This window comes from Chroicocephalus ridibundus, chromosome 3 (assembly GCF_963924245.1).
Source record: "Chroicocephalus ridibundus chromosome 3, bChrRid1.1, whole genome shotgun sequence".
Classification (NCBI taxonomy): domain Eukaryota; kingdom Metazoa; phylum Chordata; class Aves; order Charadriiformes; family Laridae; genus Chroicocephalus; species Chroicocephalus ridibundus.
The window spans coordinates 41,273,507-41,301,110 of NC_086286.1; the positions used below are offsets into that span (position 1 = coordinate 41,273,507).

General features: G+C 45.4%; 1 protein-coding gene across 1 annotated transcript; it reads right to left on the reverse strand.

Annotated features, from left to right (window-relative positions):
* Positions 1-4,605: 4,605 nt before the first annotated feature.
* Positions 4,606-26,312, reverse strand: LOC134513822 (protein ELYS-like; the record flags this gene model as incomplete). The annotated part of the gene is made up of 24 exons (XM_063330995.1): positions 26,192-26,312; positions 25,219-25,472; positions 23,342-23,522; positions 22,326-22,533; positions 21,493-21,609; positions 20,443-20,527; positions 17,290-17,437; positions 16,507-16,639; positions 16,238-16,419; positions 15,831-15,892; positions 12,811-12,939; positions 10,976-11,066; positions 10,798-10,887; positions 10,495-10,635; positions 9,617-9,721; positions 8,748-8,841; positions 7,676-7,799; positions 7,498-7,554; positions 6,357-6,503; positions 6,078-6,265; positions 5,764-5,908; positions 5,537-5,668; positions 4,800-4,947; positions 4,606-4,712 (listed from the first exon to the last, which is right to left on the reverse strand). Coding segments are annotated over exons 1-24 (3,189 nt in total), but the record flags the coding sequence as incomplete, so codon positions are not given.
* Between the last annotated feature and the right edge of the window lie 1,292 nt (positions 26,313-27,604).

The following is a 27,604-nucleotide window of genomic DNA, read 5'->3' on the forward strand; positions in this document are numbered from 1 at the left end:
GGTCTGGGGTGCACCAGGCCGGGCTCCTGCCGCCAGGAAGGACGAAGCCCCGGCTCAGCAGATTTGTAACAACCCTTCGCTACTTGGCAGACACCGGCATCAAGCTTTAAGCTTCGCAGTATTAAGTTCACCAACGCCAAAAAGAAACCTGTTCTGTACCAGGAAGACTACGGAGAAGAAGTAAACGACTCGTGAGACCCTATGGATTGGTTTCTGCCCGTAGCTTGTTTTCCCCACCAGAAATCAACAACAAAGCTATTTACGAGTGGTTACATGGGAACTGATGAAATTGCAGCAAACAATTTTATTGAAATAACAAGCCCGAGAGTAGTGTTCCACGAGGGGAAGTTCTGATGGGGGATTAAACTGCTCGGTTATCCTCAGACATATTTGCACACCGGGCATATTCTTGCAATACGATCCAGGCTTTATCCAGTGCACTTCCAAAAGGAGAGACGAATTTTATTTCCACCGGTGGAGGTGACCAAGAGCCTCCTTTTCTTGTGGTCCTGAAAAGAAAGAGAAGTATCAAATTGATTTTTTGATTACCAACAGTATTCAGTAGAGGAAAACGTTTTGCAATGTTGGAATTACAAAATCGATGCCAAAGAATTATTTATGGGCTTCTTTGAAGATAGGGTCAAGGCAGAAAACATAGAGAAACAAGCTTCCTTTTGCTTTCGTTCCTTACCAGACTGTCCCAAGCATTCTCACTCAGTATTCGCGTGAGCTTTTTGAGCGCCCCCACGCCCTGATTTTAAGAGGCAACTCTCCCCAGACGGTTTTCCAGAAGGAACCGGAAAACACGGCCAGAAACAAGACGTTCTCTTTACTCGTCGTCTGACCCACTCCTGCCTTCTATGGGGAACTAAAGACCGTAAGAGCGTGGTTTCGTAAGGTGGAATGACAGGAGAGCACGCCATCATTGCAAAGAGTAGCACCCACTTGGCCTTTCCTAGCCCCTCCCTCTTCTGGTTCCAATAGAAAACTGAACCGTGAAGTGGGGAAAACGGTGCCCAGGAGACCAGCAAGCTGGACAGGCTCGCAAAGTCAGAGCAGAACTGTACCGCCAAGGGAGGAAGAGCAAGTGAGGTGGCCAAAAGCTGAATCGCTACCGTTGTTTCTTAATGACTGCAAGCTGGCTCTGTTCAGGGGAAGAGTGGGATTCTTTCCCCTTCTCAGACACTTTTTCAAGCATTTCATGAAGAAGTTTCGCACTTTTCTCATTTTGCTCAGCTATTGTCTTAGTCATTTTCTCCACCGCCTCCGGGCCGGAGCCGTGGCGTTTGCCGGGGCCCGTGTGGGGGCAGCCCATGCCGCTGGCGGCGGTGTCCCTACGGCCGGGCCGTGGCTTTGGCCTGTATGGGCGGAGGCGTGGCTTTCGCCGGGGCCTCTGGGCGGCGCAGCCGCCGTGGGCCTGGCCGATGCCGGGGCCGGTGGGGGGCAGCCGATGCCGCTCGGGCTGGTGTCGGGGCCGGTGGCGTTGTTTGTGCCTGTGTTGCGGCTTGGGCAGTCACCTGAGTTGTTTGAGTTTCTGCTGTAGCTTTCCGTGGGGGGGTTGTCTGAATTCCTACTGCAGCTTTCGGTGGCAGGGCTGCCCGAGTTTCTGCTGTCTTCGGCTTTGGCCCCGGGGTCTGAGTAGCAACATCACATGTCACATCATACTCACTCCTGCACCGATATTTAACAATAAACCAGCCCTGCAACACACTCGGGAAAACCGACAACAGGATCACGTACGAATGAAAGTAACCTTCACTCTCGAAACGGCCCGAAGGTTTCTCATCCCGATTCTGTTACTGTCGCTTTGGCATCATCACCGAAGGGCAAAGTCAACTTTCCCCAGGTACGACCAAGAGCGTAATGAGGAAAAGAATCCATCCCGAAAGTGTAATTAGGAAAAGCCTCCATCACGACATGCCCAAGATAGGCAGGCAGAACCGTTATCCAAGCAATTATTTTATACCTCTGAAGGCAAACCCACGCCAACGTGGCACGCTTAGACCACCGCGTCCAAACACAAACGAGAAACAGGCCATGCAATATATTTGACCGCTTAAACCCCACTGCATCCATTAACTTCATACAAAGCTCTCTAAAGGCACGATACCAGATTTCACGTAAGACCGACATGCTGTGAACTCTCTGTTCTCCCTGAACAAGCTGGAATTCAAACTATTCAGGCAATCTATCAGAGCTGCGTTCGTGCCCCACGTCGGGCGCCAATAAATCTGTCGTGGTTTTGGCCGAATTGGCCAATGGCCGGCGACAGATGCTCCCCCCCAACCTCTCGTACACGGAGACGAGGAGGAGAGGTAGAGAGAGATTTACGAGCTTAGGAGAAACTAAACTGCTTTCATGAAATCCTAATAATAAAATAAAAAGGGAAAGAATGAAATAGATACAGTCCCTACAAAACTGGACGAAGCTCCCAGGATGACGTCACCGCACAAACCTCAAATCTCAAATTCTCCTAATTCCGAGTGTTCCTGCAGGCAGGCAGGTGACGTTACAGAAGGCCTAACATAGCCGTTTAAGACCAAATGCAAGTCTGCCATTCTGATTTGCAGTTCCAGTTCTCAACGTAAGCAGTTTGAGCAAACTCTATAAAACTGCAAGTGTAATCACGGTCTGTAAAGCCTTTAACTGGAAAAATCACTAACTACAGCCCACCTTACTCCATCAGTCCACGTGGGGTTCCAGTTCTCCTTCCTGGAAGATATTCTGGGTTCCTTTGCTCGTAGAGGAGGGCGAACTGATCATCCCGGAGATGCAGAGGGAGCTGCTAGGGGTGCGGTGCGAAGGCTGGGTCTGAGAAAGGACTCAGGAGGAAAAAAGACAAGATCCTGGGAGGGCACGTAGCCAGGACAGCTGACCCAAACTGACCAAAGGGATGTTCCATACCCTCTGCCGTCTGCTCAGCTACAAAAGCTAAGCGAGAGGAGGAGGGCTGGGGGGCATTCCTTATTACAACGCTTGTCTCTGAAAATTACTCTGAGGTGTAAAAAGCTCTCCGTCTCCTTCAGCTGCATCACATTCAACAATGTTTATTGACAGTCAAACAACATGCTGACTATGACTCTGGAGAATCCTAGCTGTATGGACGATCGCCCGATGGATGTCCTTCACTTTATCCTGGCGTTGCCGGTGCTGCTTCTGAGGTTGGTGACTTAAGCGCACTATCTTCCACCACCTACAGTTAAAAAAAAGCCTGTTAATGCAATAGTCATTACCAAACAGACTGACTTCACACTCACACAGATGAAACTGAGGACAGTGAAATGCCGCTTTTCCTTTCAGATCACTGCTGGGTGTAAAGTCAGAAACATACAGTGTACTCTCTGCTACCGATGACAGCCTCTGTGTTTAAGGGACGGAGAAGAGAGTGTTCAGTGTACGCCATCGCGTGCCCCGTTTCTGGTATTTCTGTTCCTGACTACGATTTGCCACCACTCCTGGACAAAGTGAGCAGTTTTACAATGCGAGCTGTAGCCACAACTGGCAGAAATCATCCCATTGCAGTACTTCCTGCACTGACGACAAATGCCCACACGGCGACCCACTCTGCATCTAACAGGGTAAAAGGCAACGATGAGAGAAAAGCTGAAAGTTCCAGTCGGCAACACTTTGTCAAACTGGCCAGCCCTCACATCTGACAGCTCAACCCTGCACTTCAAGGAACCGCTTGGACTGCCTGAGACAACACAGTATATTCTAAATAGCTCCACCTCGTCTTTTCCCGTTCCCTGTGCTGAGCAAGTATTCGTTCCTTCTAGATCCACGTGAAGATACTCAGGGTTTTACGGTGAGAACAAAAGCAGTAACCGTTAGTTATTTCCAGGGACTCGGATGGTCGGGATAATTGAATCCACGTGTAAAGACCTTTGCCCAGCCCTCTAAGTTGCAGTGCTAGCCAACAACGGCAGAAGGAAGCAGCCCCTCAACAGCAGTCTCCATAGAATCAGCTTATTTTCTTGCCTCCCGCCTCGTCAAAACTTGCTAAAGCGATATATTATTAGCAACACGCCATGCTTCAAAACTAAAGTCAAGAAATACTAGTCTGCGTAAACTTTCCTTTTATGCTTACAAATCTACGAACAAGAAAGCAGTAAGCAGTTTGTCCTAAATTCAGTGAGGGCCCACAAGCCAAAACCAGGCGCTTACATCTACATCAGTACCCACCAGTTATAACGAAAGCAGAAACACCTTCACTGCACTGCTACGGGAATGACTGCGGAAGCTTTGTGACCTGCTGCCTTCTTCCCAACCCAAATTTTCCATTGACTCCCAGGAGGGATTTGCGTATTCCCAAGTCCAGCCCCGTCTTCTCCACAGTGTTGTCCTAAATCCCAAAGCCGAGACGAGCTGAATAAGTGAATGCATCTAAGGTCTCTTCTTGTTCCTGTCTCTAGTGAGGGACTGGCGGGTGCTGTTGAAACCCAACTGCTTGCTCTCCTGTTTGGATCTCAACAGGTCCCATTTTAGAAACATCCTCAATTTTAGAAACATCCTGCTGAAGAAACAGCACGTTTAGCAGCTATAAAAACGACAGCATCTTTAAAATCCACCTTGTGAGAAACCGGTTTTCTCCTTCATTCCTGCCCAGGATTCTTTAATTCTGGACAATATTTTCGCCAGAAAATTTGGTCTTCGACGCACATTTCCTGCTTTAGCTTGTTTTCTTACTGGAGTTAATGGCTTTGGTCTTGAGACTGGAAAGCAAGAGGGGGAAAATTTCAGCCTGGTGTCATCCAAGTGACAGGGAATTCTCCCCTCTATTTCCCCCCGCTACAAGTTACCTTCTCTTGAGGCCAGTGCAGGCAAATGGTAAAGCTTGGCTCTCTCTACGGCCAGCTGCCTTTCAATTCGTGGAAGGATCTTGCCATATTGGGCTAATAGAGAATTTCTGGCAACTGCTCTGTCGGTCAAGCGATGATCGCCGTCGTTCTGATGAAGGAAAAGCGGAAAGCAAAAGCTTAACTCATTACAAGAAGTTCATTGCACAGACCTCTCCGTGCTGTTTCGCATTAGTGAGCCGATTTCCTCTACGGGTGTGGTAAAACACCTCCACTGCACAGAACAGCGGCAAGTTCTACCCATCCGCACACACCGATTTCACCTGGTACTTTTAGCAAAGTGGAAGGAAGACTGGAATAGCAACAGAGCCTACAACTTGAAGTTAAAACAATGCTGGCACTCTGCAGAACCTTCTTCTGATACGCCTGTTATCACCTGCAATTTTCTGATATCACCTGCAATTTGCAAACGACTTACTACATAGCAGGCTTTCCCTTGTTCTTCCTGAAACGCCAGTGCCCTGAATATACGGGACAACTGGAAATTACCCTGGACAACATGATGTGAAGATTAAAACAAGCAAGAAAAAGCGACCTACGCACACCACCTGGCCGCATGACATTTTTCAAATGCAGGACCTACGACTTCCAAACCACCTTAGAAGTTTGAGTCACTGGAAAACTATGATTCCAGAAAACAGCAAACGCGTCACAAATCCAGAACACAAGTTCACGCTTACCATAAGATTGACATTCATGGATTGATTCAGCTCTAGTGCTGCAATGTAGCTGGCACGCTGCAGATGGTAGACTAAAAGGAATTCTTGATTCTGAACACCAGCACTGGTCCTTAAAAACTTCTCCAAACACTCCTATGAGAAAAAAAAAATCATTCCAAAAATCTGTTATGGCTCTGCCTTTTCTCTTTTCAAAGAGACGATGAACATTTTTCCTTGCTCCCACTTACTTGTTCGGTGTCTGTGAAAGGCAGCTTCAGCAAGTCTTCCATCAGGCCCATCTCCCGGCACATTTCGTACATGTGTTTTAAGAGGTCTTCTAAGTTTGCCTGAGCGGCATGTTGGTGCAACAGACCCCAAGCCTCCACCATGCACCTGTAATTAATGTTTCACACGTAAAGGGATGTTAATAGCATAACCAAAGAGATGCCCCAAGAGTCTTGTACTCAAAGTTTAAAGGAAACTTAGGGGATGATGATTTCTATTCTTTGTTCTCCATTTTCACAAGATTTGCGTGACAAAATGGTGGGGTGTATTTCTTTACCTATTGGAGAGCAACACAGTGAGGAGAAGCTGCACTTCCCCGCTGCTTGCCGTGGGTGGCCTCATCAGCTGGATGTATCTGAGGGCTTGCCCATGCTCCCCTTGGCACAGGAGGGACTGAATAATTCTCTTGTGCTGCCATGACGCCGTTTTGATTGTAGCGGGATGAAAGAGCAGGGCCAGTGAATTCTGTACAAGTTAGAGATCGGGTTTTAAAATCATTTTCTAGATTATAGCTTTGTACTGCCATGTATCTCTAACTCAACTCTACCATACTTACTTCGTAATCATTGTGATCTAGAAGCCAAAAACCTTCAACAAGCTTAACAAGTCCCCAAGGCATGCCAAAGGCAGTTGCAAAGGAGTCGACTGAAGTCTCTGTCTCACTCGGAAAGGAACGCTTGATATCCAGCAGCAAGTAAATTGTCTGACATCAGGTATCTCATTAAGGCTAATCAGTTTGTAAGACCAAAACTTTATCACATTACCTTTAGAAAAACATAATGAAGTAAGAATATAAAAGTGGTAGGAAGCAGAAAATACATTCAAAACATTGGAGCATCCAACGCTCAATTATTACAGCAAATAAATTCCACAGCTGGGTTTTTCCCTCATGTCCAGCGTCTATAAAACAGTGTAAATTGTGGCATCCTTACAGTACAGCTCAGCTCCGAATGATTAAAACTGGATTTAAACCAGTATGCGGGTCACTCATTGGTAGCGTCATTTTCTCTTTCTGACGTCCGTTTTTAGGGACATCATCTAACGAGACAGCTCTGGGCTATAAGCGTTTCTAAGCCCCTTGCTCTCTAGGCTCCCCTCGCGGGTTAGGCAACAAACAGCAAAAGCAAGGCTGTGTATTTCAGCAGCTTAAAAATTAAGTTTCTGCCCCATGACTTTTCTCTTCTCCCTGTTGCTTATTCCGTGTGCCTGCACTTTCAACGGAACCAAAGCAAGCACCGTGAGCTGCGCTGCAAAACCCGTGATTTCAGCAAAAATCCGGTACTGGTAAACCACTCTTAGAAATCCTTTTGCTCTGAAACAGGATATTTTACCACATCATTCTAGTAAGAAGCAATTTGCTACAGATAGGAGGGTTTTAAAAAATTTAGAACGGTGTTTAAATTTGGAGAAAAACTAAGGGCTTTTGTTTTTATCTCCAGCATTTCTTACTAAACCTGTTTTCTCCTACCAGAGAAGTCTTTTGCAACAAAACATTTAAGAAAAAATCATCAAAAATCCACAGTACAAAGAAATAAAACAGCGCTTCTGTCTACAACTTAACGCTAAACTAAATGTTTTCACTTGCATCGTCTTTGAAGCATAAATGAAAAAATGTTACGAAACAGGTCGGCGACCAACACTGAAGAACATTTATGTGCATCCCCTGAAGGTGTAATAAAAATAACTAGAAAGGATACAATTGCGTGTTTGCAGTTTTCTTCAATGCTTTCTAGCAAATAGAGATCCAGCAGTGCCTGAAATGAAAAATTAACAGTTCTGAAAAAACGCCTGTCTTCCCTAAATCATTGGCTTTTGGGTGGGGTTTGGCGGGGAGGGCGGCCGTTTGTTGTTGTTCTCAGTGAACAGGACACTCACATGCAAACTGGCAGGCGGGTATTTCCCAGTTCCTCCTGCATCTCTCCGCCACAGCTTCTCCACTTGGTCTCCTAACTGGGAAACCATTCCATCAACCATCAAGCAGTCCGAGTCCCATTTTCCTCTGGAACAAAAGGTAGCAAGGATTTGGACAGAGTTAAACACTAATTCCAGCCTCCCGGTGTAACGGCTTTCCTCCAGTCTTCTGCTGACTGCAGCCCTGCCCTTTCATCTCCCGATGGCACAAAGCAGAAAAAGGACACTAGAGGCTCTGTGCTTCGAAGGAACACACGAGCCTGTATGTAAGTTACTTGAGAAGTAAGCCAAGGAAGATGAACTTTGAAGTCAATACCTCCTACCCTGCAGCTTCCACCTTAACTCACCTTGCAGCCTCTTGGTCACAGTGCCATCGCCGAAGCTTGGTCAGCTCTTTATTCAGTTTTCAGTACAATTTCCAAAGAAAAACCTATTATCGGCTAATCCAAGGCATGCCGCCTATGTGCTAGGCAGCTAGTCCAGGAAAGAGAGCTGACGTTAGCAAGTGACTTCTATCCGACAGCCAGCAGAGTGCGAGGCGTGCCAACTCCATGTAACTCCAACCATCTTACGAAATCACACCACGTACTTGGGAGAAGGGGACTTAGGCCAATACAGTTATGACCCTCTATTACCAGTCAAGGACGGAGATGATTGTTTGTTAAAAAACACGCTTTCTTCTGCTTCCAAAACAATTGTTCTGTCAACACCCTGCTTTGCTGAACTGGAGGTGACTGATCCTGTCCTAATCACATGGCCTTTTTCAGTAGTCAGAAATTATACACATTAGCCAATGAATAAAGTAGACTCCCGAAAAATGATGATACCAACCAGTGGTACTAAGCAGAGGTAGATAGCACCGTTTTAACACAGGAAAGTAACCTCTCTGTTCAACAGAACACACGTGTCACTGAAGTCAAGAGTATTGCTGGCAGCGGCATTACGCATAGCCCATGCAACTGTTGAGATAAAAGCCATTCCCTTCCACTTCTGAATTTGCCGTGGAAGTGTTCTAGAGTCTTCCTCTAGCTCTTACCTTGATAAATGCTCAAGTTTCTGTCGCTGACCAGTATAGTAGCTCTCAATCAGAGGATAATTGTAGAAAGGTCTTGACAAACGCGTATCGTCATCTACAGGCAACAAAGTAGAAGCAAGTTAAAGCAGTCATATCACACTTGTAAACGAAAATTTTTGCCTAAAGAGACAGAAGATCGTACAAGCTAAGCATCAAGAAGCCTCCAACTCTGAAAGAAGCCAATCCTCTTTCTGCCTTTGCTAAAAGAACTCTGAGAGACAAGACTCAATTCCTTCTTGCCCCAAGTGCCGTTTCAAGGTTACAGTTCACGCAGCATTCACAACATGTAGGGTAAGCTGAAGTCCACTATAAAAAAAACCACCCAGTTCTCAAAGGGAATGGTTTTAAAACCATTGTTTAAAACAATTGTTTGTGAGACAATTAAGGCTGACAATGGAATTTCTAATCCATCCAACTAAAGAAGGATTTCCAAGGTGTACTTTCTCCTCAAGCAACTGATAGAAAGTTCAAAACATGCAGGTAATGCTCTCACTGTAAAAACAAGCATTCCGGTACTTGTTGTTTAATAGTACTTTGTTTAAAATCTCACGTAGTTCAAGCTGTGGACACAAGCAGCGCCGTGACGTCAGGGGTCCATTGCTATTCCTAAAATCCACCCAGGAAAGAAACTGCCTGCCTCATTCTACGCCGTGTACTTGACAACCAGGCAAAATCTCAACTTCACCCACAGAACTTCAGCACACCCTGCCACTGAACCAGCACGACTTCTTCCTGACGAAACCGTTACAAAAACATGGCTAAGCATGCGTTCGTGGGAGTCACTCACTGGATGGTCGCCTTGCTACAAACGTATGACAGGTCACGCTTACCTAAACCCTCTGGAAGGAGACCGGATCGACAGAACCAGATGACCACTCGTGCATACAAAGAAATGAGGCCGGTTACCGCTTGCTTATTTGTCACGTCTGCAAAACCTGAAAAAAGGCAGGAGATGATTAGCGTTATGCAATTCTGTTCATTTTCACAAAACTCCCTTCATCCTACTAAACCAAAAGTATAAAAATAGCACATTACAAATCTTTGTCTTTGCGTTTTTCATGCTGTATCGCTTTCTTATTTGAAGAAAAAACCCACTATCACCACCAAAACAAAAAGCAACCCCTATAAAGAACTAAACTCACTAAAGGCTAAAATAAAAAAAAAAACAAAACCCCAAAGCCTGAACTACTAAATGCACGCAGGAATAAGACATCTGTTTCTCACGTAGCAGAGATTCTTCTGATAGCAAAGGGATATTCTTTTCTTTTCTCAATAGGCCAAGAACCATTTCTAAGAGAAAAAGCTGTAGAAACTCAAGTAACTTACTTTGCATGTTACTCGTTTACGCTTCCTTCGTATTGTTTAGCAATTTGCAACACGGTGTCTGCATGCAACTAGAACTTGCTAGCTAAGAACTCAAAGGAATAATTTTCAGCAATACCACATTCGGTTGCTGTAATTTCAGCCCAGTTGCCTACTAAGCTTCTCTCTGGATGTAGCCTCCCCCACCCCCTTGCATGAGCTCCACCATAAACTGTTGCCCTGAACTCCATGCGTGTTTTGTGGTGGTCCCAAGCGCTCAGCTTTAAGCCCCTTCTCCCAGCTAAATGTGACTGTCTTCCAATCCTCAAAAACAACAAAAGCCCATGTTGCCACAATTCCAAATCTTAATAAAACATACCAAAGATTTTGTAGCACTACTACAAACCTTTTCCAGTAAGCTCTTGTGCTTCTGTGAGAAAACAGTTTAAGACCGTGCTAAGGTTGCTCAAAAGCAACTGGCAGCGCTGGAGAGACCGTAATGTCTGGGGGTCAATGAAGTTGCAAGAGCCATCAAACAGCGGAACACCTTTTCAAGAATAAATATTAAATCGTTAGCCGACAGAGCAATTCCAGAGTTTCAAGGCGCACTTCAAGGACCGCGTGCAATATCCTATAGCGGCGTATTACTGAGGAAGCTCAATCAGAAAGAACGACTTTAGGTTTGCAGAATGACTACACTAGTACTCACAGATTTGGTCAAATTCTTCCTTTGTAGAGATCACTTGGTTCCATGTCCACTCAAGAACAAACCGTAAATTACCAGCAGACCTTGGCTGCTCTTTAAACAAAGAGAACAAAAAAGAAATGAATCAACAGGCTCCAACTCAAAGAGGTACCACGTAAAAAAACAACGTTCCAAGTATTACCTTCAGATATCCAATGTTTAATGCATCCAGTCAGAAGTCCCACAGAACCTGTCTGGACAGCAGCTGACAATACTGCTTCCAGCTGCTCCTCCTAAACGTAACAGACAAACTCAAATGAGAATCTTACCTACTTGCACCATGTGAACCATCAACAGTAAATGTTTCTTTCTAACTGTATACTCATTCAGACATCACAAAGTCAATCAGGACACAGGCCAGGAATGCCACGTCCTTTCTCTTAATTCCAGCCACAGGCTGGACTGCTCACTGCTCTGAGGAACACATTAACACACTTCTCCTCTGACATTTCAACTTACTGCAGCCTAATTCTAATCTTTCTTCGCGTGCCTCTGCATTACAGTCTTCACGTACTGAGTTCCGACTTACTACGTCCAGAAACATCCTCTGCTAATACGCGTTACACATCTGTGCAGATAAGTTTGCCATCAGGAACTCAGGAAGGGGACAGGACAAACACAACTGTGCAACGTTTGCATGGAAACAGTGAAGCTACGGCCAAGCAGCTTTCTAGACCATGAAGACATGAAGCAGTTCTGACACCCAAAACAGTACGTTGGAATTTTGTAACGTGACAGAAAAGAAGCGAAACATTTACATCCTAATGGTTTAAATGTTAGGCTCTTCAAATACTGTATTATAGTGTAGTGGTAATCCTTACAAGGATAAATCACGGGTATGCACAGACGCGCGATATTAAGTAGTAGCTTATCTCAGCTGGTGTTCTCGTACTTCTCTCAGGTGAGAGGACCCTTCGTAAGTTTTTACTTTGGTTTTTGGGATGGGATTTGGTTGGTTGGTTGGGTTTTTTTAAACACATTCAAAAGTATCTTTCCCCTCTAGGCAAAATCATGACATTCAAAGCGACTTCTACACATGTAGAACACACATGTGATATTGCCATCTTTTTCTGAAAACTGGTTTCAGACAAGGAAACACACCATTGGCCAGCTTGCCAAGAAATGTCTTTGAGCTACCACACTGTGCAGAAGCGTTCATGTCCTAACACACGTCCACAAATGTGGTGACGAATGCAGGAGACAGGAAGAGGAGGGCAGCGGGAAGGCTGCTCTCCCCTTCCTGCTGATTGCTCCAGGGAAAGGTTGGTGCATTGCAAATGGAAAACCTATGGCAGGGGGAGTGAAGTCACTGTGGTGGCATAAAGCACATAGAAGGTAGCGAGTGTCATGAGATAAAGGTGATTAAGGTGTTGCAGCTGCAAGAGGGCAGTCTCAGAGCAGCAAATTGGGCTACTGCAGCACAAGGCAGAGGCTACAGAGGTGAAGATCCGCCCGGAGAGGATGCAGAAAAGCCTACCGATGAAGGGAAAACGAGGGCAAGCCGTGAAGAAATTGCCAGGGAGAGCTGACAGCAGTAATCCTTTACCACAGCCCACTTCCTTGGAAGCAAATGATCACGTACAGTGACAGTGCAGCAAGCCGACGTCTGCAAGAGCTCGCATCCCAGGGAGACGCCCCCATCGTCGGCTACTGCACTGAACCACTGCTTTGAGAAACTGACAGGGATGGGGGTTACTCTGGGGGACACATGCGTTATGTTGGGCATGACCAGCACTGACTGCACGCTTCCTTGTGCGCATCTGTGTGTGGCACCGAATTAAGAGAGGGGTCTCTAAAGACAGATCTCTTAGGGCTGTTCCCAGTCAAAGTCACTACTTTGGATCTAAGGATACGGTTACTTCTGCTAGCTCAGGTCAACACCTGTATTTCAAATTGGAGTATCGTGTCTTGTAGCCCCTCCAGCCCTGTCAGACCAGATGGATGTATTTCCCCCTTGATTCCCTCATAGGCACTCACCTGACTCAAACTGGATGGCTGGACGTCAACTGGTCTTGGAGACAGCAAGCCAGCTACAAGACACCTATTGTAGCTCTCCTGAATGGCTTCCCATATTGAAGGACCAGATTTCTTCAAAAAATTCAAGGTCTGAAACATCAATCGAAAACCACAGATTAAGACAGCATTGTTATTCCGTCACTACGCTTCTGGATAACCTCTAAAAGGAAGAATCTAAATGTTCACTGACACCGTCAGACAGCCTGAACCACTAAGATGCTTTAGGTTAGCAATCTGCGTAATTAAGTCTTTTCTACCTTCTCTGTCTATACACAGGCCTTGCTCTTTCCCTCAACACTGACACAAAATACATTCTATATAAGCTAAGCTAACATGCAACTTCACGCTTTGGAAGATCCTTTCTATGCCTATTCGTATGGAAGCCGATTCATGTTGGAAACATTTAGTGAGCTGAAACTTCACTCAAAATTATCTGTCACAATCTGTGCTGCGGCTCGGAAGTTATAATTTGGCCGAGTTTTGGGAGAAAACAAAATTTTCATTCCTCAAACAGTTATGTGATTTTTCATTTTCTCCATTCCCTCCTTTTTCAAGAGAATTGGGGATCAAAACTCTAACTCAAGACTATGCAGGCAGTTCGACTGAGGGGCAATAAAGAAGTAACACCTTTCCCCGCCTTCTGCAGTGGTTTTGTTCTTGCTCCTGGAGCAACGTTGCATTCCTTTCTAGACATTCAATCCCCGATCGTGCTTCAAGAGGAGACAATGCGCAGGAGCAGGCTGTCCCCATGTGCCAGAAGACAAGCCGTCGGGGAAAAAGGCCGGCCTGGCTAAACAGGGAGCTAGTGTTGCAACTTCGGGAAAAAAAGAGGATCTATGGCCTCTGGAAGGAAGGGCAGGCCACTCAAGACGACTACAAAGAGGTAGTTAAGCTATGTAGGGAAAAAATCAGGAGGGCCAAAGCCCAGCTGGAGCTAAACCTGGCTTCTGTTGTCAAGGACAACAAAAAAAGCTTCTATAAATATATTAGCAGTAGGAAGAGGACTAAGGATTATCTCTGTCCTCTAGTAGATGGGGCCGGCAACATAGTGACCAAGCATGAGGAAAAGGCTGAGGTACTTATTGAAGTCTTTGCCTCAGTCTTCAGCAGTAGGACCAGTTGTTCCCTGAGCACCCAGACCCCTGAACTAGAAGACAGGGATTGGGAGCAGAATGAAGCCCCTCTAATCCAAAGGGAAATGGTGAGGGACCTGCTTCAGCACCCGGAGGTGCACAAATCTATGGGGCCGGATGGGATCCACCCAAGGGTATTGAAAGAGCTGGCGGAGGTGCTCGCCAGGCCACTTGGTATCATTTATGAGCAGTCCTGTACAACCGGGGAGGTCCCAGCTGACTGGAGGTTAGCAAATGTGACACCCATCCACAAGAAGGGCCGGAAGGAGGATCCGGGGAACTACAGGCCAGTCAGTCTGACCTCGGTGCCTGGGAAGGTCATGGAACAGATCCTCCTCAGTGCCATTACACGGCACATGCAGGAGAACAGGGTGATCAGGCCCAGTCAGCATGGGTTTGTGAAGGGCAGGTCATGCCTATCAAACCTAATATCCTTCTATGATAAGGTGACCCACTTAGTGGATGAGGGAAAAGCTGTGGATGTTATCTACTTGGATTTTTGCAAAGCTTTTGATACTGTTTCCCACAGCATTCTCCTGGAGAAACTGGCTGCTCATGGCCTGGACAGGTGTACTCTTCGCTGGGTAAAAAACTGGCTGGATGGCCGTGCCCAGAGAGTGGTGGTAAATGGAGTTAAATCCAGTTGGTGTCCAGTCACAAGTGGTGTCCCCCAGGGTTCGGTGCTGGGGCCGTTTCTCTTTAATATCTTTATCAATGATCTGGATGAAGGGATTGAATGCACCCTCAGTAAGTTCGCAGATGACACTAAACTGGGCGGGCGTGTTGATCTGCTTGAGGGTAGGTTGGCTCTGCAGAGGGATCTGGACAGGCTGGACCGATGGGCTGAGACCAATGGTATGAGGTTCAACAAGGCCAAGTGCCGGGTCCTGCACTTGGGTCACAACAACCCCATGCAGCGCTACAGGATTGGGGCAGAATGGCTTGAACGCAGCTCGACAGAAAAGGACTTGGGAGTGTTGGTTGACAGCCGGCTGAATATGAGCCAGCACTGTGCCCAGGTGGCCAAGAAGGACAACAGCATCCTAGCCTGTATCAGGAATAGTGTGGTGAGCCGGACTAGGGAAGTGATCATCCCCCTGTACTCGGCACTGGTGAGGCCCCACCTCGAGTACTGCGTTCAGTTTTGGGCCCCTCGCTACAAGAGGGCCATTGAGGTGTTGGAGTGTGTCCAGAGAAGGGCTACAAAGCTGGTGAGGGCCCTGGAGGACAAACCTTATGAAGAACAACTGAGGGAGCTGGGGTTGTTTAGCCTGGAAAAGAGGAGGCTGAGGGGAGACCTTATCACCCTCTACAACTACCTGAAAGGAGGTTGTAGAGAGATGGGGGCTGACCTCTTCTCCCTGGTGACAAGTGATAGGACGAGGGGAAACGGGTTCAAGTTACGTCAGGGGAGGTTTAGATTAGATATTAGGAGACATTTTTTCACTGAAAGGGTTATTAAACATTGGAATAGGCTGCCCAGGGAGGTGGTGGATTCACCATCTCTGGAGGTGTTTAAAAAAAGGGTAGATGGGGCACTGAGGGACATGGTTTAGAAGTGGCTCTTGTCAGGGTAGGCTAAAGGTTGGACTCGATGATCTTAAAGGTCCCTTCCAACCTCAACAATTCTATGATTCTATGATTCTATGAATGGCAGTTGTACAGTCCCAAGAGGGGACCTAAAACATTACCATTTGCATACAGCTGGCGACAGGATACAATTGCAACTATGCGTGTGGACGGGCAGGATGAGCATGAAACGGTCCCTAACACGGAAAGCAGTGCAACAGAAAACTTAGAAAAGCTACATCTCCTGCCACTCGCAATAAAGATACAGTAAAAGATCACCTCCTTCTGGAAGCCGGTGCAAGTCATGTGAACGACTCCGGAGGTCAGCAAGCACGTACCATCTGCAGAAACAGGGAACGTTTGACAACCTTCCGTACTCTCACAGTTATGGCATGACCACTTTACATTTTTTACACACCGGTATCTAGAAACATATAACTGAGTGCTTTGAGCTTCAGTTCACAGTCATTTCAGGCTATAACCAGCACCACTTCACCAGCTACATTACAAAAGCACCAAAACTCAGCCGGCTGTCAGATATGTTTCACAATAGTAAATACCTTGTCAGTACAACGTGATCAGAGTTGGGTTTGGGGGGGACTGGGTGTTTTTTTGGTTTGGGTTGGGTTTTGAATGACAAACAATGACTGAACAAGAGAACCAATGAATGGCCAATGAATACCTACCAAAGTTATAGTTGCCCGGATGAAAAAACCGCTCAGGTGGTGGATAAGAAGGAGGAACTCCCCGACTTAGACTCCGCTCATGGACCAGAATATCCAAAAGGAGCTTCGGAGAAGTCACGCTCACTACGGTATCCAGCGACCACAGTGCAAAATAGGGGCACTCATGAGGGAATTCTTCCGGCCTTAAAGAAAACAAGCGCGTAAGCTAAATGCCGACATTCAAATGAATTATTGGCAGGCATATGGAAAACTACTGAAGAAAAATCTACCTTAGCGAATCTGGCATTTGAGCAGAATACCAGCGATTAATGTCAAATACACCCAGGTAAGTAGATGGTTTTCCCTGACCGTACGTATTCACTTGCCAACTGAAGACTGAGACACTGGTGTCAGGAGACGTGACTGTAAAAGACAAGACGTTGTTTCTGACTTGTAGAAAATACGATAGATCCGATAGTTTTAAAACACCACTTTCTATTTTGGCTTCATTCTCTTCTGTCACTCGTGAAACACAACACTTCCTAAGAGTGATTACAGTAATTACGGAATAGCAAACATCTCTGTGATAGGTTTCAGTCACACTGCCCCTTTTTCTTGTCCCCTCGTCCAGATCACTGGTCAAGATACTAAAGAGAAGTGGCCCCAGTGCAGTGCCCTGGGGAACAGCACTTGTGACGGGCTACCATCTGGATGCAGAGGCGGACATCGGTTTGAAGAAGGGAAAAAATTCCGGTAACATTCCTAAGCAATGGAGAGTTTGAACTTCTTGTTCAAAGATGGCAGCTGGAGGAGTAAAACGACTGACCGTCATCATACAAACGGCCCCACCATACATCGCGATAGCATGTCAGCAAGCATAAAATAAAACCCACTTTTTCCCTTAAAGAAGTCCCACATAACTTAAGCATCCATTTTTTCTTCGTAAATAATCCCAACAATCTAGTCTATGCAGATAGGCAAGACTTTCAGACTGTGGGGACAGAACAGCATTCGTTGCTTAGGTTCCAAAAGCACTTCTTTTAAAATCACCAAACACGGACATCAGAACAAACCTTCATTTACGCTATCCTCTCCGTCAACGTCGCTGCGGAATTTTTCGACAGTCTGGCAGCTGATTAATTTAGTACTCATCTGGCCTCTCAAGGGAAAGACTCCACCCGTGAGATCTAAACTGAACTTTTCGCCACAGTATTGCAAACCCTGGGGGAAAAAAATCAGAGAAGAGAGCAAAGGTCATTCTAAGATAAAAACATACATTATGGCTAAACATGAAAGACAGTCTAACAGAATAGGCTTATTATACTGTGTATTTCGCATGAGCCTATTTCTGATGGTAAATAGAAACTACGCCTGACATGCAAGAGAATGCAGTGTCAAATCGTAACGGGTAAGTTTGGCTGTAAAGGCTTTGCACTTTTTCAAAATTTAGAATTTCCCTAACATTCTTCAGATCTAAACATGTTTTGCAGAATTCCTTGCGACATCCAAGAATGTTCTTTATAAAAATAAATATATCGCTACAAAGAGATCTCTAAAATGATGCAACACACATGCATGCAAAGCTCTTTGCTCCATGTCTTGATTGCAGAACTGATGAAGTTAGAGAAGCCCCAGCAGCTAAAGCTGTCAAGAGGTATTTTCTATGGGCACACCACCAGAGTGACCGTGCACCCCTCTCTAGTTACTGTGAGAACTTCATACTGATTAGCAATCTTCTTTCAAGCCACGTAAGCTATGACAGCTCCTCCTCTCATCTTGTCAGAGACTAACGGGTGAAATATCCCTCAGCTCCTTCACCAAGCACAGCCAACAGCAAAAGGGAAAACCAGAAAGGACACGGGGTGCACGTGGCCAAGGCTTTTAGCATCACGAATTACTACACAGTAAACAAACTAATTTTGAGATACACAGAAACCCCGGCACGATTGTGTTGAACCTCTGATAGTGCCATTTTTTAAGTAAGCATGAAGTGAAATACCGTCTTTCCAAATACAGCATTCATTCAAACTGTCTACCATACAACACATGAATGGGTGTACTGGGGACAAATAGCAGCTCTATAATTAAAAAAAAAAGAGGGAAAAAGAAACCCAACCCACACAACCCATAAACTGATAACGCCACATTCTACCCAGGTTTCCTAAACTTGCAGAGCTCTGAAACGAACTGGCATGAGACCACACATTCCCGTATGATCTCATAGGATACATCTAATTCACCTAATCTGAGAAGAGGCGAGCTTTCTCTTAATGATTCCAGGAAGTGTTACAAATAAATATGAAGGTTGTCTAAAAAGAAAAATTAAATAATTAAAAAAAGTCTTTCATAACTAAAAAGAAAATGCTTCTGAAGCAAAGCAGTGCATTTTAAACTTTCCACGCCGGGCAAAGTCATTCTAAGGAACTCCATTGTATGGGAGATGTTAAGTAATGACTCCATTGACTAGCAAAACACAAAAACAAGTTTTCAAACGAGATGCACTGCTCAAACTCTGATATCAAAGTAGAGAGTGTATACTCTGCCCATCCGCAAGCATTGTGCAGAACGAGGGTAAAGATGCGCTCTACGATCGTGATTTGATGCACCAGATTTAGCAACTGCTGCGACAGTACAAAAAAGGTCTTTGGAAGCATTACTTAAACATACCTTTCTGTTTAATTACTTAAGCAGACTTAAACCAGCCTTGAAGGCAATGGAGACGAGAGTTTGACACGCATATAGAAAAACACAGTACCACATGTTCCATAAGTCCTATTTGTGACTCTTACCATGACACACAGTCAAAGAGGCACTGCTTCATAGCCTCAAACCTAATTCCTGGAACAAAAAGCACTGCTGTATTGAAAAAGTCTTTTGAGCTCCTGTGAACTCTATCCAATGAACAAGGATCAACAGTAGATTCCTCCTTCTTTACTCAAACTTGGCCTAGCAAAAGGGAGACACTTAAATTTTCTACCCCTGAAGATGGACAAGAAACTTGACTCAGACAGCCATGCAGGCAGACAGTCATGTAGTACTAACCAATCTGTGACTACAAGGAAGTGTTCTGAGACTAAAAGTATCCGCTGTGGAGCACAGGTCCCGCACATCAACAAAGATAAAGAGATAGCATCCAGCACGCGATGAATCCCTGGAAGATCCTTCTACTTGGTCACCGTGACAGATAATGCATTTTAAAGAAACACCACCTTTTCCAAACACCTAACCTCTATCTATGCAAAAGCAACAGTGCCAAATGAGGAAGCACCTTTCCTACACATAAGCAAAACACTCAAAATCTAAATTAATCCAAAAAAATCAAAAGGCACAGTCCCTACAAAAACCAGAGTACCACGATACAAGAGTCACCCCTGTTTCGTTCCATAGCTATTGAGAATATGCAAGAGAAAGTACCAAATCAGGAGGAAAGACTTGCTCTGAACTAAGATTACTGTCCCCTCAAAAAGATTTTGGAAGACTTCCAGGCGTACAACTGAATGGAATTACACATCTAACAGATGCGCCTTGTCTCTGTTAGCTATCTGAGATACAAGGATACCTCACATCTGTATTTTAAACGCATCCTCCTTGGAGCCAGATCTAACATTTAGGTACACTCTTCTGACCAAATTACATATTTTCCTGGCTTTAAGAGTAGATTGAATAGGTCACCCAGCCAAAAAGAAGAACGAGTTATCTTTACAGCTACTAAGTGTCAGGATCAACACTGAAGAGACACTGTAGGTGCATTTCATGTGAGAAGTCCGGCTGACAAAGCTCTAAGGGAAACCAAGAATATAAAACTGAAGATCAGCAAAGACTAGAGTATGACTGTATTTTAAGAAAGGGAGAGAGACAGAAGCTTATTCAAGTCCGAAGCTTGGTTAAACCAAGCGATTCAAGGCCCAGTCTTCTCTTCCTACATGCCATTCGTTTGGTATTTCAGAATAATTTTATTTGCAAAAGCCGCGTCCTCTTCAGGAATTTCATTTATACGGGCTCTTTGCAGATGGATCTAGCTGGAACACACGACACTGCAGTATAAAATGGTACGCCTTCTTTCCAAAAGGTATGGACAAAGGCCGTGCCCAAGAAGACTCAGCAAAACATGATTATTTTTTCAGCCAGCTCTGAAGTTTGATGGTAAATCTCACCCCTGTAACTCAACTGATACTCCCTTAGAGAAAATTACTATTGTCTGCTTTTCCCACGCATGCACCTCTTACCTCATACATGACTTGTCCTGAGGCCACGCGTTTTCTGTCACCAAACGCTAACTGCTGCAGGTGTAAACTCACCACATCACCTTCACTGAAAAAGGGATAAATTATGAGATTTGGTTACAAAGCTGCTTGATAGTCCTCATCGTCGTGTTAGTAGACCTAGACGTTTTCTTAATAGCATGCTCCTGCTGAAAAGAACACCACCTCTTCCCAAAACATGATCATCGGCCACATTTAGGCACTGAAACATGAAGGAGGGCGTTTTGACACTAACAGCTTCAGGGGCAAAAGCCAACCGTACAATTGGAAAGCTGTAATATGTTGTATGGACTAAGAATTGTTGGAAATAGTTCTTCACAATGAAGAGTTCTCCATCAAAACTGCTTTGAAGTCAAATTTTAAAAGACTGCCACTCTACCAACAGCTGAGCTGATGGAATCGCTTGCTGATGCAGAGAGAGAGATCTCTCTGCCCTTCCCTTACCACCAAAGTTCCCCTCCCCCTCTTGCACACTCTGCACCCTTCCAAGTCCGATTTGATTCAGCAGAACAGCAGGAACCCATTGGCTTTTCTGCTGAATCGTCTTCTGCCCGGGGAGCTGCACTGCCTCACCAAGGCTCCACAGACTGCTGACGCTGGCACAAGGCCATCGGCAATACTGTCACCGCCGCCTTTAGGGGCGGCAGGCTGTTGTGTGGGCACGTCTGGTGTTCTAGATCTGCAGCCTCAACTGCTCCTAGTGGTATTTTAATACCACGGTGTGACTATCAAACAAATGATGAAGCGGTCATCGAGGAACAAAAGCAAACCATTTGAGAATGCGAGCAGAAGAGTATGGCCACTGTTGCTTTGCCTTCTGACAGAAGGCAGGAACTAGTAGGTCCCTCTTCACGTCTGGTAAATCCTGTAAAAATTGCATTCTAAGTTTAACACCCTCCGTACCGGAAAGAATCGCAGACACACAACAAATACACATGTTCAACTGTATGGGAACAAATATCCTTAAAAAAAAAAGAATTAATTCAGTGGCTGATAGTCAAAGTTTTTATTCACCTTTCCTGCGTAGACTGAACAGCCCACAAGTAGCAACAATTGCGAGGATCATTCTCAGGCTCTTGAAAAGTGACAGCATAGACAGGAATCCTCCCTCCTTCAAGCTGAGAGTGGTGCCTACAGGTTTAGGGGAAAAAAAAAGCAAAACGAAAAAGAAAACAAAAGGTGAGCCTAGTGGCCCAAACACAGGTAGTTTCTCGTTTCTTGGACTACGTCAAGCATTGTTCTTCCTGACTTCTGAACCTTACTTGTACCTCCACACTCTACTCTTGCCACCTAATTATTCCTCCACTGTCTATTTATGCATCCAACAGCTTCTGGGGAGTCAGTGCAGATCTGCTGAAGGGAATCCCGACCAGAAGTTAGCCAAATATTTCAGGTGAGATTGCTCTTTCGGCCAAAGCTGACACGCAGGAAAGAATACATTTTTCAGGCACAGGTCAGCTATTGAGTTTTCATGTCTCACTAGTTTCACCCTGGACACTTTAGAGAATATCGGCACCAAAATCACATCACTGACATACTTCAGCCTTTCAATGGATGCCCCAGTTGCAGTAACCGGTTCTGAAAACCCCAGGAAGCATGCTTCCCACAATTCCTCAATCCACAGGCACAATAAGGAAAACAATCCTAGTCCACTGGGGAGAAGGCGGACCACTTGATCTAGGTATGACTGATAAGTTATGTCAGAAGAGGATTTCTGAATGTGCCAAGATTATACTCATACTCATGTCAGTCCCTGAAAAAGTTCTCTTTACATCCACATACTTCCTTAAGCAACAAATCGAGAGCCCCACACCTCCAGGCATGGCCAAGTGTAAAGGCCTACTTACTCTCTCTTCAAAGTTTTCATATTCCAGAGCGACAGGTAGCCATCTGAGAAACCCACAACGAGCTGGTTGCTTCTGCTTATGTAGCACAGGGCTGATACTGCTGTTCCGGAAGCATTTTGTAGTTGAAAACAGAGACGTCTCCCTTCGCTGGTCACAGTTTCTCTTCTTTGTGCAACTTCAGCAGGATTTTTAGTGACAACTTCTAGATCTACACACACAAAACCAAGCAATAAATGAATACGTTATGCCATTTAGGCTGCATTTTAGGCACTGACGTGACAACCCCTATCATCTAATGCTACCGTGCCAGGCAAAATAGCCATTTACGCAACACTTTTTTTTGCCATTTCCATTATGTATGTCTTCAAAGAACATAAGAACTCTCGGATCAGACAAGTATTCTCACTCACGTTTGAAAGCTGCGTAAAAGCGTAACCTTAATAACTAAGCCAAATTCTTCCTGGACTCTGAAAAGCAGGAGTTTGGGCCTCGTGATGAAATTTGAAGTGGCACCTCGTGTTTGAAGTGGCACCAATTGCTGAAGCTGCTGTTGTAATAGCCAAAACGGTGTATGCAATCTGAGTACACCTATTCGAGATTTCATTCATCCAAATGCATGGGTGTTGGTAAGTGGGGTTTATTTTAAAAAACAAGCCCAAAATTTGCCCCAAGTCAATTAACACAAGCAGAAGAGCATTCCCGGGAAACAGGGCTCCTCCAACACAACTTCCTACCAGGCGGCCGCACCGGCTCACGTGGCAAAATTCCTACACCTCTCTGGCAAGAATCATAGTGGCACAGGGATCTTGGTGGGAGGGGGCATTTACAACACTGCGAGGAGCAGTCAGACGCTCCCAGGTTTAATCAGGTCGGGACTATACGATGTCAAACTGCCACCTGTAACCAGTCGTCAGAAATGTCTGACACAAGGGTCTTCAAAGTGGGATGCATACTGTTTCGTTAGAAGACAGAAGTTTTCTTGCGTTTAAATTCATGTGGAAAAACTGCAGGCTTACCCAATGCTTCGATATCATTCTGAGTGCAGGAGCAATCATCCAAACTAAGGTCAACCAGAAGCAGATGGCCAGCATCTGTAGCCACTGCTGCCACCCCAAAGAGCCATCGCAGACTCTGATGGAGGTGCTGAGTGCTCACGCTGGGTCCTCCGTGATTCGCTATGGGTTCTATAGCGGTTACCTACAGGAAAACTACAAGTTACTATTTGAGCTCTTTGACAAGCTCAATAGAAAAAGTAAATACAGGAGCATCAAAGCATTGTTTGCAATTAGATCAAGAAAAGAGACAAAGACAAAAAAGCCCCGTACAAAAACCTGTTACTGCCTTCCATTTACTAGATTTCCTGCGGGTAAGTGACTTAACTTCAACTTACATGGGGCATTCTATTAGTACAGCTTAGCAATTTCCATTTCCTACTTCGCAGTAATTAACTGGAGGAAAACACAGAAAATCAGTTATACGCAAGAAACTTTATCGTATTCAAGGGGCTTAAGACAGACAAACACAACTACATCGAGGTCTCCCACCGCTCACAGCCCACCAGCACCGCGATACAGTCTATGCCTTCTTTGACAAACGGGCATTAGGATAAATCAGGGCTCCAGAGTCAGACGAGGCAGCGGCCAAGTTGCATGGGAGACACACCATTTCCATGGGAGCGAAACGTATTTAGAAAGCGTTGAAGGGAGAGACCAGCTTAGTAAAATTCACACTAGTCCGCATTTAGAAGAAAAGTAACAACCACATAAAGGAAAAGAAGCTTTAAATGCACACCAGCGCTTTCACGAATGTTGAGAAAAATGTTAAAAGCCAGCCTAAAGCAGCAGCTTCTCAGATAAAAAGGTGACTCCACCTAAAGGAGGAAGCGCACACTGCTCTCTCACGTGCCCAGCAGTCTGCACGCAACTGTCTCACAAGGCGAAGACAGACCTTTCAGCACACGTTGCAGCACATCCCAGGACAACACTGACTGCTAGAGCAGAGACACGAGCACACAAAGACTCCTGCGCTAAAGCTGCACGTATTTCTCTCTCTCAGTCACCCCAATACGAATGCTTACTACTAGTCATCACACTGTAGCATTACAAACAAACAAAACTCCACCTGTGTTCTAGCAAGTCAAACCAAAGCACCTGATGGAAAGCTGGCTAAGAAGTTAGTTAGTTAGTTGTTGCAGATTCTAAGATGATAAAAAAGAATCTTGATGTTCTATTGACTGCCACCGATTCTTGTTTACATTAAGATAAGAGGCTAGGGGACACACATCATTTGAGTTTCTGGGTTACAGAAGACAGAAAACATCAGCAACATTACACCAGTGTGTCCCATCTACACAAACACACTAGTCAGAGAGCAGAGATTCAAGGACTGCAGGCTGAAAGGTGACCTCCCAACAATCTGTCAGATAACTCACTAGAGGCTCTTTTTTCCTCTCCTAAGTCAACAGAAAAATGTGTTCTCCTCAGCCTGCTTGCTAGGCTGAGATTCAAGGCAATGTGTCGAAGTCATTTACAGCACAACTATGGAATTCTGAGCCATTTTAAAGACGGTATTTCTGATGGAAATCAAGCAATTAGGGCCAAACAAAGGTGCTTTTCAATGCCTTTTTGCAGAAGGAGAGAATCAGGTAACTCTGTGCTCTACAATAAAACCAGAAAACTTGTTTTACTCTCAGTAAACTCCAACAATAATGGCACATTAAGCCCAAGATTTTACAGCAACACCGTCTTGACTGGATACTCTCAAGTGACAGGATGTTAACGCGCGATAGAAAAAATACCTCCTACAAAGAGACGCTCCAAAGCTTGTCCTAAAACAGGCCTACGCAGCACCTAACAACATCAAAGCTTCGTTTCTCCAATTAAAAAGTACCTACCCTCCCGGGAAGAACAACTGCTTTAACCACTCTTGAGAGTCCAAGGTCGTACAGACAGAGAACACTTCCCTCTGCGTCTTCCAACCCAACCAGCAGTCCAGTTCTCTTCTCCCAGGAAAACTCCTTCACCACACGAACAGTGGGAGGCTGTTCATTGACTCCACTGAAACGGTACGCAGAGAGCCGCTCTCCTGTCACACAGTTCACCACCTCAAGGTGAGGACCACGTGCCAACCACGCCAGGCCGTTTCTCCCTGTGAGAGAAAAGAAAGAGGACTGAAGCAAATGTCCAACGGAAGACTGAAAACAGCTGAAAAAAAATCACAGTGCCTGCCCCTTTCCTTCAATAAACGTACCTAGCAGAGGAAGACCGACCTACCTCATTCTAGTCAATGATTCAAAATCACCCGTTGAAATCCCCAAGCAATCCCTCCTAAAATTAACCAGCTTGTTATTTTGCATTTGTACTTGTCATTCCCGCACCGAAGAATCTGGGTTGTTTGGGATAAAGATGACAAGGTCCTGATCGACAGCCTTTATACCATATTCGCCTTGGTTTTGCTAGAAATGATCTAAACGCATATGGGAATACAAGTCTTAGAGCGTAGAGGAAGAATCGGAGGCATTTTGTTTCACTGAACTACTGCCAGCCCAAAGGAAGTATGAGCTCAATTCCTGCATTTACACTCAGGTAGATAGATTCCACCTGGTCTTAACAGAAGCCTAGACCTCCAGATAGGCACCCAGCTCTACTGTCACATCACCTGGAAAGTCCACTTCAAAGTTTAACTATACTCACGTTTTAATATTAGCATTTGTCATCGCTGAAGCACCCTTTTTGTTCTCTCTCTCTAAACAGGATGCCTCTTAACAGCACCAACCTGACACAGCTGATACGATGACCTGAGGCTTCAGGTAGCCTCCAGGCAAGAACAGCTTTATACCGAGACCAAATTTAAAGGAAAATGCTCACCTCCAGAAAACCTCCCGCACAGCACAGAGCCGAGGGTTCCCTCATCTTCCCCAAGTGCCTGAAGAGTCACCTCTGGAAACTGCAGCAGACTGCTCGTTACCTCAGCTGTTAGGTCTTGCATTCTTCGCTGTAAATACAGGAAAAAATTGCACAACTAGACTCACGTCAGCCAGAAATATTCTTGAGAGTGACAGAAGTTTCATCAGTATGCAGTGAAAAATCCCCTAGACATCACCTCTAGCTCTTTTCCTTGCAAATAATGGCACTCGGGAGACTTTTTGCTCTCCCGGCAGAGCAAAAGGAGAATCCTTTGCTTTTCTGATGCCTGTGAGATCACCAACAAAAAGTGACCCAGACGTATCCACAGAGAAATAACAGGAAAAAGCCCAATACACTGAGTTCAAGTCTACTCACACAGGTTCGGAAGATGGGAGCTGTGAAAAATCAGATTTTAAAAAGCTTCTCAGTAACAGGTACAACTTTCCATTTGTCCTTTCCCTTGATTTCGTACTTTACCCTTTGTTACTTATTGTCAGTTGTCTTCTAGCAGCCAAAATTACCATTGGCCTTCACCTTAGGTACTTATGACTTCCAAACTATTTCCAAAGAAAGGAGCGTACCACGAGTCACAGGCTGAGGATAGATTTTTGCATTAAAAAGCTCCAAGAAGAATAAACATGGAGAAATTACATGTTCAAGCAGAATCACATTCAGCCAAGTCAGGGTTCAGGGACGTCAGTTTTGACTGACGGTAGTACCTGAAAATCCGTTTCAAGGGCCAACAATGCAATGGGCTTACTGACGAAAAAGCTAAAAATATGGCCAGCCGCAGCTGAAGAGATGGTTTCACAAAACATGCTGACTTCCCTGCCACCAAAAGAGAGGACTTGCCGCCGCCTCCCATCTCTCCATCTGCTCCTTTGTTCTACTACCGTACTCCTGTGGCTCACCTCGCACTGCCTTAACAGTGCCTTAGAGCACTTTAGGAGCCAAGTTCACTCCCTGAGCAGGCAGGAAACTCACCCAGAAAAGCAGGTGGTGTTCCACCAGCTTCAAGAGCTCAACTGCCTTGCAGAGACAACCAGCAAGCATAAGAGGTGGCACAAGGAAGGAGGCAGGACCACGCATCGGGAAGAAGGAGAGGGAATTTGTCCATCTCCTTTTTGTGGCAGTCAGCCCGGGCTGCTAGCTCATACCCGGGTGAAACGGCACACTCAGTTTGCAGGGAGGGCTAAAAACCCCTTCACTTTTAGAAAGGACACCACCCAGGACACAGTCAGGCATCTTTTAAGGCAACTTTTAACTCCCTCTTGCACGGAGAGACTCCCTAGCTCTCTGGGAAAGGCTGCAGCTGACAGGCGTCGTTCTTTCATTCCGCCAGAGGTGGAAGCTAAAGTGATTTCAGGGAAGGGT